General features: G+C 39.4%; 1 protein-coding gene across 5 annotated transcripts in view; it reads right to left on the bottom strand.

Annotated features, from left to right (window-relative positions):
* Positions 1–13,011, bottom strand: part of arhgap24 (Rho GTPase activating protein 24) — a 72,065-nt gene that overhangs the window by 11,329 nt on the left and 47,725 nt on the right. For 2 of the 5 annotated variants that reach the window (XM_034224148.1, XM_034224151.1), the window contains one exon: positions 1,610–1,732. In XM_034224148.1, the coding sequence (XP_034080039.1) occupies positions 1,610–1,732 (123 nt within the window). Of the gene's footprint in view, positions 1–1,609; positions 1,733–3,788; positions 4,375–9,074; positions 9,291–13,011 lie in introns of those variants that run through there. The other 3 variants (XM_034224149.1, XM_034224150.1, XM_034224152.1) reach the window with 3 other exon arrangements.

The following is a 13,011-nucleotide window of genomic DNA, read 5'->3' as shown; positions in this document are numbered from 1 at the left end:
TCTGTGGGTCAAACACGGTCTCCCTCTCTATCTGTCACTCTGATCAAAAGTTTTAATCACTCTATAACAGCCAATCAGGGCTCAGCTGAGTCTCTGCAAAATGTAAAAGCCTGGAATATGTGTGCGTTTGTGTGTGAGCTGTGTGTGTATATGTGTGAAAGCCGGCTCCGCCACCTTTCTTGTGGCATCTTTGACAAATGGCTCGTCCTTTTGAAGAGCAGTCAACTGCAATAGACATCAAACTGCCTGCACTGAAAACAGAGGGGCCAGCTCAGGCTCGTCCATTCACTGTGACACAGAGAGCGGCCTGAACTGCCCGTCCGGTCTCAAACGCTGCACTTGTGCCCCGCTCGTACACAATGTAGACCAATGTCTGCCAGCAAAGTCAATAACAAGCTGTAGCGGCGCAGCAGGACACTCTGTAATCATCACACTGATCCCAGGGAAAACTTCATGAGAACAATTACAACATCATGCACTTCAGCTTTGAATTACTGTGCACTTTTTGATTATTACATCACCATTGTTTGTTGGCTTATTTGATGCATGTAATTGATTTTAACAACCATTGTTATTTAGCACGAACAAGCGCGATAGGAAGAGAAAAACAAACTTGCACGATGATGACACAAACGTGTGAGAAGAGATTCAAGCAGCACAAATCAAGCGCAGCAAATTTTCTTAGGACTAAAAGCCTTTACAAAGTATGTGCGTGATGAATAAACACATTTAAAATGCAAAATACTTGCCTGCAAATATTATCTGTTTCAGGGTTTTATTTCGAAAGACAAGACAAGTTGCCTCTTTAAAGTCATTGTCTTATTATAATTCTCATAAATATTTATTTTTCATATTTTCATTTAAGATATAGGCTCAACAAAAACCATTCCGCAAAATGTCATTGGTTGAAGCCTTTATGCATTTGTTCTAATAAGAGATTATGTTCATTTTTGCTGCATTATATAAGTGTTCTTTGTGGAAGTATTCAGGGAGATAACAGTTCGGAAAAACATATTGAAGTGCTAATTAGGTGCATGAAAAAGCCTGTGTGTTAAGGGCTGTTTAAACTAAACTAGTGTAGTTATAGTAAGAAACGTGGAAGGACACTGAACGAAACACTGAGGAGGGAAGGAGGAAGCATATGTTACAACCTCCAGTCTTTGTAAACATGCCATGTTGTCAAATTTGGAGATAAAGTCTTCAAAAGTTAGGATATATAATACTGGTAAAATTGTGGTCAACTGATTCAAGTCATCTTTATAAAACAGCTAAACCTGTATTGTGTAATCACATCTAGTTTCAGTTGTGAAAATACATGTGGTATTGACTTGTACCTGGAAATGACTGGTAAGTCCCAACTCTACCATGCACCAACTACAGTAACATTATTATCATTGTGCACAATGCAACTCATTCTTTCAGTTCTCAATGATAATGGATGTTTCAATATAATGGACGTTTTTTTAAATCAGTGGGATTCAACCAGACGGTTAACACTTTGATTGTCTTTTGTAAACTATGCAAGTCATCTCAAAGAAGACCAAACTGTTTCTTGTTAACATTAAGATGTTATGCAGCTAATAACAACAGTGGTTGTTTGTTTACTGACCTCCGCCAAAAGGAGCCCAGATGACCCTGCGGATCGTCTTCACCCAATCCTCCATGTCATTCTGGGTGCTGGCCATAAGAAGGTAGGTCTCATGGTTGGCTGTCATCCGCTCTCTGTCTCCCCCTGTTCAAACAAAACACAGAAATATAGACGATTAGATTCTCCCGTAGATTGTAGCCACAGTCAACTAATATACACAAGATCTTCACTGAGAAGTCCGTTCTCAGCGTTGGAAACTTCATGTTGCATACTCGCACTAACACTAAATGTGATGGCACAAAATCATCAAACTCAGATGTAAGAAGAAGCTTTCCCCCTTCAGCAGATACAGGGGGGGGGGAATCATTTCAGGGTCAAACTCGGACATACATCACACTGCACAGTGAAGCTAAAACATCCAAAGGACAAGAAATGTATATAGGGAAGATGACTCTTGTATGACCTCTTGGTAACCCACACATCACTTACTTCAAATGTTCATGGATGATACAATAATTCAGTCATAAGGTGTCTCAATTCTGGAAACACACACACTCCTTCTCCACTGTGCTGCAGCGATAAATCAAAAATAATGTTTATATCCCTGGGTAGACGTGTATGTTCCATTTGAGCCAGGCTCAGCTATCCTGATTCGACTCGTGGATAATAGCCAGGAGCACTCTACTGTCATGTGATACCAACAGGCTGAAGTCGAGGGTCTGGGCCTGTTTCACATGACAAATCTGGCTGCAGCCATTTACTACGACAACAGACAACATTTGTACTGCCAAACGTATCTTTATTGAGATTAAACACGCAAACAAACGACTCGTGGCATTTCACACTGATGCACCTGCTCTATTCTCGGAAGAGATGCGCTATTAAGAGACAAATGGGGTGTCACACAACAGTTGAATTATGCATGACTTTGACCACTAGGGATCCTGATCCATCGATTGTATTCCAGGATGAGACCTGAGCGTTGCATATAAAAGATATTTATGGACTCTCTAAACATAACATGACAGATTACCAATAAGGAGTCCTAATGACTTGAAATGAAGCAAAAATGTAAACTGTTTTTCAAAAAGGACCAAACGAGTCATTAGTTCAAGTTTTAATAGTGAGGTTCATAACATCAGAATGAGAGATGTTCTAATAGATTCAACAATGTATTCTTTCCCCAAAAGCAGTTCTCATTCCCCATCCCAATATCAGGTTATTATTATCAATGTCACTCACTTTCATAAATGAACAATCACGTTTGCAGGTGTGGGCTTAAGGAATTCACTCTGACAACAGTTCCATATGTAAACCAGTTTCGAAGAACCGAAAAAAATAGGCTCAAATTTATTTTGATCTGGATTAGTCGGAGAGCTATATTTGGAGCCAAACGTTGACAGTGATACAGATGCTCCCTGTCAGTCTTAGTGAGATCTCATTAGCAGGCAGCAGATGCCAGTGTTTTCTCTGTGTGGCATTCTCCTTCTCTGCAATCTTTACCCACTTTATAAAACACAGCCAATGTGAGAATTAAGAACAGTTCAAGAGGAAGAGCCATTGTACTTGAATATCGAAATACTTTACCGAAACATTACTGTTATTGCTCATTCTCAGCATTTTCAGACTGCCAACATAAATCAATGTACGAGTAGTCAATTATTGATAAGTTGATCAACATAAATGACAAATGTTCTCTGGTTCCAGGTTTCAAATGTAAGGATTTGCTGCTAGTATCCATTGCATAGCATTGTAAAAAGCATTGATAGTATTTGTTGAATACAGTTGTATACAATTAACTGTGACATTTTCTGCAGATTGATCAGTAATGAAAATAATCAGTAAAAGTAGAATTGATGGTGTCTGTAAAGTAAAATGTGCGGTATGCATGTCTACGCTTTTACAACTATTAACTAATTCACACAAAATGATCACATTTTAAATTTGGGATATATTTTTGGGTAGTAGGCTAAACAAACGATTTATGAAATGTTCTGTTCTTGTTAGAATCAGGTTTGAAAAGTCACAGTTTAAACAATATAGTAAAAAGCAGATTAATGATGATTGTATGGTGTCCAAATATCATTGCAGTAAGTAAAATAAATGCATAATCCCTCCATATTGTGACTGAAGTAACAGTAGAGCTACCTAACTAAAGCTTGCAAAATCAAACTCTAAACACACATTTTGAGGTTTTTACCTGTATTATGATCTGTGTCCAGGCAACAAGTCGTTCGTCTTAATTTTAGCATAGTGCCCTCTGATCCAGTGATCAGTAGCTACCAGCTCCTGAGTGCCATTATTAACACCTCGCATGGAGCAGGCGGATACACGATTGATTAACTTTGTCAATCTAACCCTAATCTCTAGTCTCGCAAAGCCAAAGCAGCATTTGTATTCGAGCTATTTTGCTGTTCGTCCATTCATCACTTCAACATAAACAAAGAGGCTCTCCTCACCTCTTAAGCGCAGAATTCACATCCACGATGTTATTTCATCTTTAGCTTCCTCAACCTGCGACATGCAACAGACTTCCACTGAAGCCACTTGTCAACAAAGCGGAACGATGCACTGCTCAGACGGTGAATGTGCAGCTCTCTGCGCACATGTGAGTTGTTCCGCCGGTGGAAGAGCTCCGTCGCTCCAAAATACGTCAAACAAGCTTCACGTTAAAGAGTATTAACCAGGAGAACTCCGAGTAACAAAGTGGCCACATTGGCTGGTAAAATAATGGATTTAAATGCAGAGATGGAGACAGGAAGAGAATATCGATGTCCGTGGGTCCACTGTTTGTAAAACAGTGACCAGCAGGGGCGGGCAAAGCTTTTTTAAGGGTGGACTCGAAACCAAGTTAGCCCCAACCCCCATGTCCCTATTGAAAATATACATCGCTCACACATAAATAATTGCAAAATTATTCAGTAAACAAATAAATAAAGTAAATAATTAGGTAGGGCACTGATAACTTTAACATGGGTCATTGGTCATTGTAAACTTCTTCAGTAACCTGTGCCAAAAACTGCAGTTTACCGAATAGCCATTAGAGGCTGTTGCAGCTTGTGAATAAACAAAATGATCACCCTTTGCTAGGTAACAAATAAAAATGTAAATTAAATTTGTTCAGAAGAAATGTGCTAATGTTCATGGCTGTATTGTAGTGTTAAAAAATGGGTGGATTATGAACATTTCAAAAGTATATTTACACTTTAGTAGCTAAACGGCAATAATTAAATAAGAGAAAATGATAACAATGACACATGGCTGGCATATTGTGTCCTTGAGACAAAGAGGAACGATATAATTAAGGGAGACCTTTGTCTATTTAGCTACAACTGACATCATCTTAGGTTACCCTTTAATGGCAGGTGCAGGCTTTTTTTTGCAGGAAAAACTACTGTCACTATCCTGTAAATAGAAAATTTGGGCTAGAATCACAAGAAAATGGTTAAAAGCCTTGCCCTGCTTTCTATTAGCGTCACTAGTTAAAAAGTCAACCGTTTGATGTTAATTTATTGACCAGTGAAGTGGATCTGTCAGATGGATTCCACAGTGACACCAATTTGTCACACTTGCCAATTTGTCACACTTGCCAATTTGGCACCCAAAAGTTTCTCAGTCACATTTGCATTGACTGTGATGCAAAGTAATTGTGATTTCCTGGTTCCCCTGAGAGTACTTTTGTCCACATTTAAAATCAATCAGCCCTTTCTGTTTCCATTACTTGCATGGCGGGACAGTACTTCCTTTTGGAAACAACGGTTGTGAAGCTATTAAACAAGCATGCAACAGGATTATACAGCATACCACGGCTATTACAGCACACTCCTGTTCCCACTGCCATTTCCTGGTGATGCTCAACCTTCTTCCACAGTGGCTGAATTGGCTGCATTGTTTATAAAGACAGGAGCAATGTCAAACTTGCTCAGCATATGGACAACATCCTGGATGAAACCTTTAAACACTATGAGAGCGCTGTTTCCTGAGATCTCTTTATGACTGAGGAACAATGTTTGCTACCTCTGTAGCCCAGTAACTTAATCCTGCATTATAATTTTGTTACTGGAAATTTGTATTTCCACGTAATTTTCCACATGTATATTTTTTTACTTTTTAATGCTATTTTATTTCTACTTCAGAAATATTTTAGATTGTTTATTTCTCGTGTCTTAATTTCTGTTATGTACGTTGCCTTGTTTTTTATGCTGCTGCAACGCAAACATTTCCCAAATTGGGATCAATTAAGTACTTATCTATCTATCCATCTATCTATCTATAATATCAGTATAATACTTATTCTAGCAAGTTTGCTTAATACTTCCTATGAAACAGACAAGTATCAGGAACAGCAGATAGGCATCCATTTTCAGGCTGTTTGAGACAGATGACATGAATAACAACCCTTATCTAGATTTACTGCTGATTACTACTTTACAAAAGATAACACAAGTCGGAACAATGTAACTCTGGCTCCCTTTGTGTTTATGTCCAGGAAGTTTAATTGACTGTTTAATTAGAGCTAAATTGATTAAACAAATGAGTTCATTGGAAAAACTGACTCAAATGAGCAGCTGCCATTCATCGGTTTGTGAATGACATAGGTGCTATAAACTGCACCAGGAACTGATGGATAGTTATTTTCTATGGGAGTTTTTTTTGGCCAAATGCAATTAAACTATTTCACAGCATAAGAGCTAATTGTTTGGAGACACATGTTGAGCCTTAGCACAAACACACAGCATTCCCAGATAACTCCTGCTGCATTGTCTCCTGACTTCAGACAAATAGAAACCAATCAATGATTAGTCTCTAGGATAAAACCACCATCATAAAAGGGAGAATATAAGTAAAGACACATTCCAGTGAAGCACAAATATTAGCGTTGCAATTTCTATTCTGCAACATTCACAAGATAAGATTTTGAAAAAGCATTTTTATCTCAAAATATCATCCCGTCACCAGTAGGTAAATACTCCATATCTGTCCAGTAAATATGAGGCTCCCCTTTCATTTATTCTGTGGTGGAGCTGCCTGCAGGTATTATTCTCCAGCACACACTTCTTCTGTGACTGGCACCAGCGGTTATTAAAAAAGAACCAAATCATTGCGTCTTAAATGACACTAATTCCAGCAGGAATTCCCTGCCAGAGACAGTCGAGAATATTTACTGATAGCATGACTGTACCTGAAGAGACAACCGTGACAGCTGCCACAATTCCCCTGATTCACCACGCTCCAGAACACCGCTCCGAAGTTTTATAAACTCAGCGGTGAACAATTGTCAGCTTTACTGAGGCGTGCAGACTTCTGCTTCAGAGGAGAGAGCTCGTAATAAAGAAGGATTCCTTATTCACCTTGAGACTCACACCTGTTCAAGTTACGACTGAAAATACTCTGCTGTGTAGTATCTACTGGTAAAAGAAGTCAGCTTTTACTTAACTTCTGTTATTTACATACAGAGAACACTGTAGGCTACTCCAACGGCACAGAATAACCACAGACAGATAGCTCATACAGCATCAGTAAACAAAGAAAATACATTGCTAAAATGAAATGGATATGTCCTATTTATTTAAATGACATCTCAATAATTGCATGCCCTCACATCAAACCCTATCATATTAATGAACTCAAACACCATTAGGTTTAGCTGTGTGTCATAATTAGGCTACTATCTGAGCTGGGTTCAAACAGCTGTTCATTCCAGTGTTGACCACCGGCCTTAATAAGCAGCCGAACCCAGCTGCAGACTAGTCTTTAACTAATGGCTCAGAAACAGGTGGGGGACAACAAAGGATCCCACTGTGCTGTAATTGCTCACAAATACCTGCAGCCCAGCTACACTTCTCTATGACCTGTACATCAACACGCAGTGAGAGCATCCACAACATGCAGTGGCGGCGCCAGATATTTTCTTTTGGGGGTGCTGTGGGGTAGCTTGACATTTCATAGAGGGTGCTCAAACATTTAGGGTTTCCCATTAATGTCCCTGGCGCTACAGTTGAATTTTGTACTGCAACACTGACAGGAGAGAGTTCTCCCTCCACCTTGTTGTTGAAAAAGCTCCTTATATCCGTTAGCTTAGCCAGCACCAGAGGCTAACCACAACAATCTCCGGTACCGGTGCGCGCTCGCTCTCTCTCTCTCGCTCGCGCACGCACACAAAATGGCTCGTGCCACACACACACAGAGCAGAGCTAGAATGAAACACTGAGACCCAGAAGTAGGCTACTTGCACTGTAGTCTATTATTTTCGAATCAATCCTTTTTCAAATTATGAATTTCACACATAAAAAAACCACATACATTTCTTGGGGGTGCTTAGGGGGTGTTATGGCTATCCTGGGGTGTGCTCCAATTACATTTGAAACTACAGCTAAGCAACATTTGGCTTAGCACAAATAAATTGTCTCAGAACCTAAACCCTCTGTTAAATTGCCACATGTTATTTTTACAGCTCTGTTTTTGTATGGATTTAACAAACACATAACAGAGACAGCCTAGCTTCCCCCTGCCTCCAGTCAGTCTATGCTAAGCTGAGCTAACTGTGTCACAGCTGTAGCTTTATATTGAATGAACACTGTTGAACAGACATCCTACTTATCTTTTCATCAAACCTCTGCTAAAACGTCAAACTATTCCTTTAACGTCAACATTACTTGGCAGAGAATCCACTTAACCTTACAAATATGTTGTCTCAATGTGATTAACCTTATGTTCATCTCATCACAAGTGTCTAACAATGAAAGAAAATAAGTCAGTTTGTCTCATTTTGGCAGACATCGCCCAAAAGGGTGGGACGTTAAAGGGTTCGAAATAACAAAAACGTATCTAGTGTCGTCAATATTCAGTAAAGTGGAATACATTTCGTGGAAGACTTATAAAATATGTGAAAAGTTAGGCCTGATTGTGCTGCCTGCCAGGTGGAGGAAGCAGCTGTTTCTGGCTCAGAAAACAATGCAGACACTGTAACTACTTTGCTTAACTTTAAATGGCAAAAATATGTGTCATAATTCTTCCAGTGTGTGTGTGTGTGTGTGGTTGTGTGTGTTCATGTGTGTATACAGAGGGAGATTAAATGACTTCATCACTGTCTGTACTCTGTTGTCTGCAAGAGTCTTCTTGTTTGCATGCAAGCAGGGGCAAGTTGAGATTCAATATTGTGTCTAATGATGGTCTTCTCAGAAGTCCACACATCATAAATACCTCCAACAGAACAGGAAGTAACTCAGCGAGTCACAATGAAAAAATGTTTGTTCATTCATTGGGAATGATGACGAGGATTTAAAGTGGAAAGAAAAACTACTGCCAGCTCCCTTCTCATCTTTTGTTTATAAAAAGTTTAATTCATAAGTGATATCACCTCCAGATGATCCAATCCCTATGCAAAGTGCAGCTGTTACAACAAATAAGTGTGTAAAGTAAAGTGCTTAGTGGAGTTAGATAGATGTCAACAGGCTCAGAGTAGTCAAATAACACTTTTTGTTACCTTGGTGAGAGGAAAGTACATCACAAAATCCGTAATGTGGAAAACTATGCACTGCCTGATGAACCATCTCCATATCTCTGGCATCCAGAAAAGAAGCTCCCTGAGTGGGATGCAAAGTCCCAGCAGCCCGGGTTAACTTAAGGACGGGAGTTCCTAACGGAGGAGCCACTCTGCCAGATTTTTGGCCTGGCTCAGAATGAGAATGAGTGAGTGAGCACAGCTGAGAGGGTGTGAAAGAGAAAGGGAGGTTTGAAGAGGGGGTTGGGACACACACACACACACACACACACACACACACACACACACACACACACACACACACACACACACACACACACACACACACACACACACACACACACACACACACACACACACACACACACACACACACACACACACACACATCTAAGCACTGTAATGGGAACAATAGGCAGATCTCTCTGAAGGCTTGAGTTTAAAAAGGCCACTGCTTTGACACAGGGCATGACCCTATAAGCAAACATGGTATGTCCCATTCACACTGCAGTGATTTGTTAACATCTCCAACCTCAAACTATTTAGAGTATAATAATGACATAATATTGACTTTTGGCATGTGGGAGAGAGAGGCTATATTACTTTATTACTACTATTTTATCACTTGGATGCTATGTTTCGTGACATTATATGTTGGGGTTAGGTTAATAAGTAAAACTAATGAAGACAAAGTAAAAGTAGGGAAATAGTGCACTATTGGAAAAACAAATGGGACATAGGAATTTGGGCTAAGCAGTTGTTCTTATTTTGGACTGCTATTACTTGATAAGTCATAAATAATGAATAATAATTGTTGGATGAAGCCCTATGTGGCAATTCAATTCTAATTGCTTTATGGACAATGATGTTACACATTTGAGATGCAACAAAATCCATTTCCCCAACTATTTTATTTATATATGTGCCTTCTCTTTTTTTCTGTTACTACTGCTTTTATCACTGTGGTTATTTACGTGTTCATATTTCTTTAACTGCACTGAGAGAAGCCTACAACATTTCACTGTACCTGATTATGATGACAATACAGATATTCAGAATCTGATTATCAAATAATAATTGCACAAAAAGCATAACGTACAACATTATCTGGTTCCACTGTCTCAAATGTGAGGATTTACTTTCTCTGCTTTTCGATCATTGAACATCTAATATGTTTGGCTTTCTCTCTCACTAAACTAATAGATTTGTCATGCTGACAGACTCCTGGTGTATAGCTTTCTTCTCTCTGTGGCTTTATCTATCCTTCTATCTAATGGGTGTCCTGTTCCACCTTACCCCCAGTAAGGTATCGATGGCTAATTATCTTCCTGGTGTCATGGTGGTCCTTGCTTGTCAATGAACATTATCTGAAGGCAGACACCACAACATTATCCTCCCCAAAGACATTGTCTCGTGAAGAACACAGACTCCATAGAATTACTATGGCTATCCATTACCATCTGATGCTGAATGAGTAACAGAGTGAATATGAGGGGGGAGGTCAAAGGGGACGAGGATTGTTTGGCTCTACTGTCCCTCTACAGGCACCCACAGGGAAAGAAGGTAATCCTGGCACCAAAAATGGAGAGTAATGTCCAATGTCCATCATCTTTAAATGTCCGATATTCTTTGGTGGTGAATGGTAAATATGATACCTTGCTGTTGAGTGAGGAAATATGAAGAGTTTAATGAGTTGTCATGAGGACAGTCGGGGGGAGGCAGTGGGTCTGTCCCGTTCAGGGAGGGCTGTCAAAAAGCCAAGTGTGTCCGTGACAATTTCATGCCAACTAAGTAAAGAGCTGTGTCTGTGTGTCCTGCCAAGGCTGCTGTAAATATAGTATTATGTAAGGGGAATCAATTTAAACTTTAGGAAAAACGGATCAGACTCGACTTAAAATCCAGAGCTTGTGTTGAAACATAAGTCGGCGAGATAATTATAAAGACTGGAGACTAGTACAGATGGAATATAAAGTTATACAGTGTCTGCGGGTGCAATTTATAAGAATCACACCTGCATTTTTGTATGTTTCACTTCATGTCACAAACACATGCTACTTTATTCTAATGTTACTCTGAAAGAAGAACATGAGTAAATAGTACTAAAGTAAACTAAGATAGTTTTTAGTTTCCTAAAGTTTATGTTCCTACTGTACTGAAATGGAAACCAGTGGCAGCCTTCAGGCCATGACATTTGAATCTTGCAACCGACAATGAACTATGTTTGCTTTGGAAAATGGAAAAAGTAAGTAAAGTGATGTAAGAAATGTAAAGTGTGATTTATAGTAAAGGAAAACACTAACCCTGAAATTATCCTTTAATATTCTACTTGGATTTAAAGTGTTAACAGTCAAAAATGGCAAATGTAAATATAAATCACAAGTGACATTTACAGTAGCTCTCGGCCATTGGCATGAACCCACAAGCATTCTGTTCAAGCTATTTATTTCTGTGGTGACTTGCAGTATAACTTTAATTAACTATGCACAACAAGGGTTTGAGGTTTGTTAAAATACCAAAAACCTTACGAGTGAACCACTGACAGCTTCAGTGACTACTGACTCAGGGATTAATGTCCCATTAAAATGTTAGTGTGTTGCGTTTTGGTGAGGGATGGCAGCTGTTGTCACTTGAACACTTGCACGCTATGCTGGGAGGCTAAAACAAATCAGGGATACAAGAGGACTGATACTTCAGAGGAAGCTTCTGGAAGGTGGAGTATATACAGATCACAGGGAATAAACTCTGCAGCAGAGCCCTCTAAAGTCAACCTGATACTGGTCTTTAATGCACCTTCAGCCTGGTATCATCACTGATTGTCAGAGAATTTGTGTTTCATGTACAGCCAAATGCACTTCAAACACGAATACCCTATGTTTCTCTCTGTGCTATGTATGTGCTCTATAACATGCATGTGATGTGTTGTGTCTGTGTGAAACATGCAGACATCCTTAGAGTTATGTAAACATATCTCACTATGACAGATCACCAACTGGACAAGTGTATATATCATGCACTTATCTCCGTGAAACTGTAAATCTGTGTGGAATGCATGCCAGGAATTCATACTTGGGTGTGCACTCTTTGACCCCAAAATGAAGGATCTCCCACAATGTTTGTCCGGTTTCCAATTTTGTTTTGATTTAGATACAGGATGTTTTCAGGGCTTAGCCTTATACACATATATGCAGATAAGGATGCTACTGCTTTTTTCTTTTAAACTAGACAAAGAAAGTAATCAAGTAGATGTTGTAGACAGCTTTCATCTTAATTACTTGGAAGGAAAAGACGTAGACAAACATCCTGGCTCTCTGCAAAGTGACTGCGCCTCCCTTTATCTGTCCAGAGAATGAAACAAGGAGTGGACTTGACAAAGTACCTGTTGCTCTGCTCACTAATACCTCATAATATCACCTTTCAGCCCTGATGAGGGCTTCAGGGCAGATGCACACCTGCACTCCCCACAGCCAAAATTGATAGTTTGAGTCAGCGTGGCCTTTGGGAATGCCCTTTGAACTTTCCAGACAGGGTTACAGAATACTGGACTTCTGGTTCATTGTTGCACTACTTACATATGATGTCTTTAACCATGAAAAATAAAGACAACCAGCAATGAAAGTAAACAGGAAAAGTGTGAGTCTGGCTGGTTAAGGCCAGAGAGATAAAGAAAATGGTAAAAATTCCTGATAGTTGCGTTAAAGATGTTTCTCATGATTTTCATTTAGCTGAAGTAATTTCACAATGAACTCACTCTGGTTATGTGTCATAGAAGCATTCATCAACATTTCAATTTGCTTGATTGCTTTGGGAGATTGAAGGGCATGTCAGATGAGAACATTATTGTTGATGTAAAGCAGACATACATCCATTACTCATCACCCTGCATGAGCCTCTCCTACCACTTCACATTTCTACTTAGTGA

The sequence above is a fragment of the Gymnodraco acuticeps genome, unplaced genomic scaffold, assembly GCF_902827175.1.
Source record: "Gymnodraco acuticeps unplaced genomic scaffold, fGymAcu1.1, whole genome shotgun sequence".
NCBI lineage: Eukaryota > Metazoa > Chordata > Actinopteri > Perciformes > Bathydraconidae > Gymnodraco > Gymnodraco acuticeps.
Note: the sequence above shows the minus strand (reverse complement) of the source record. Positions and strands in the feature narration are given on the sequence as shown.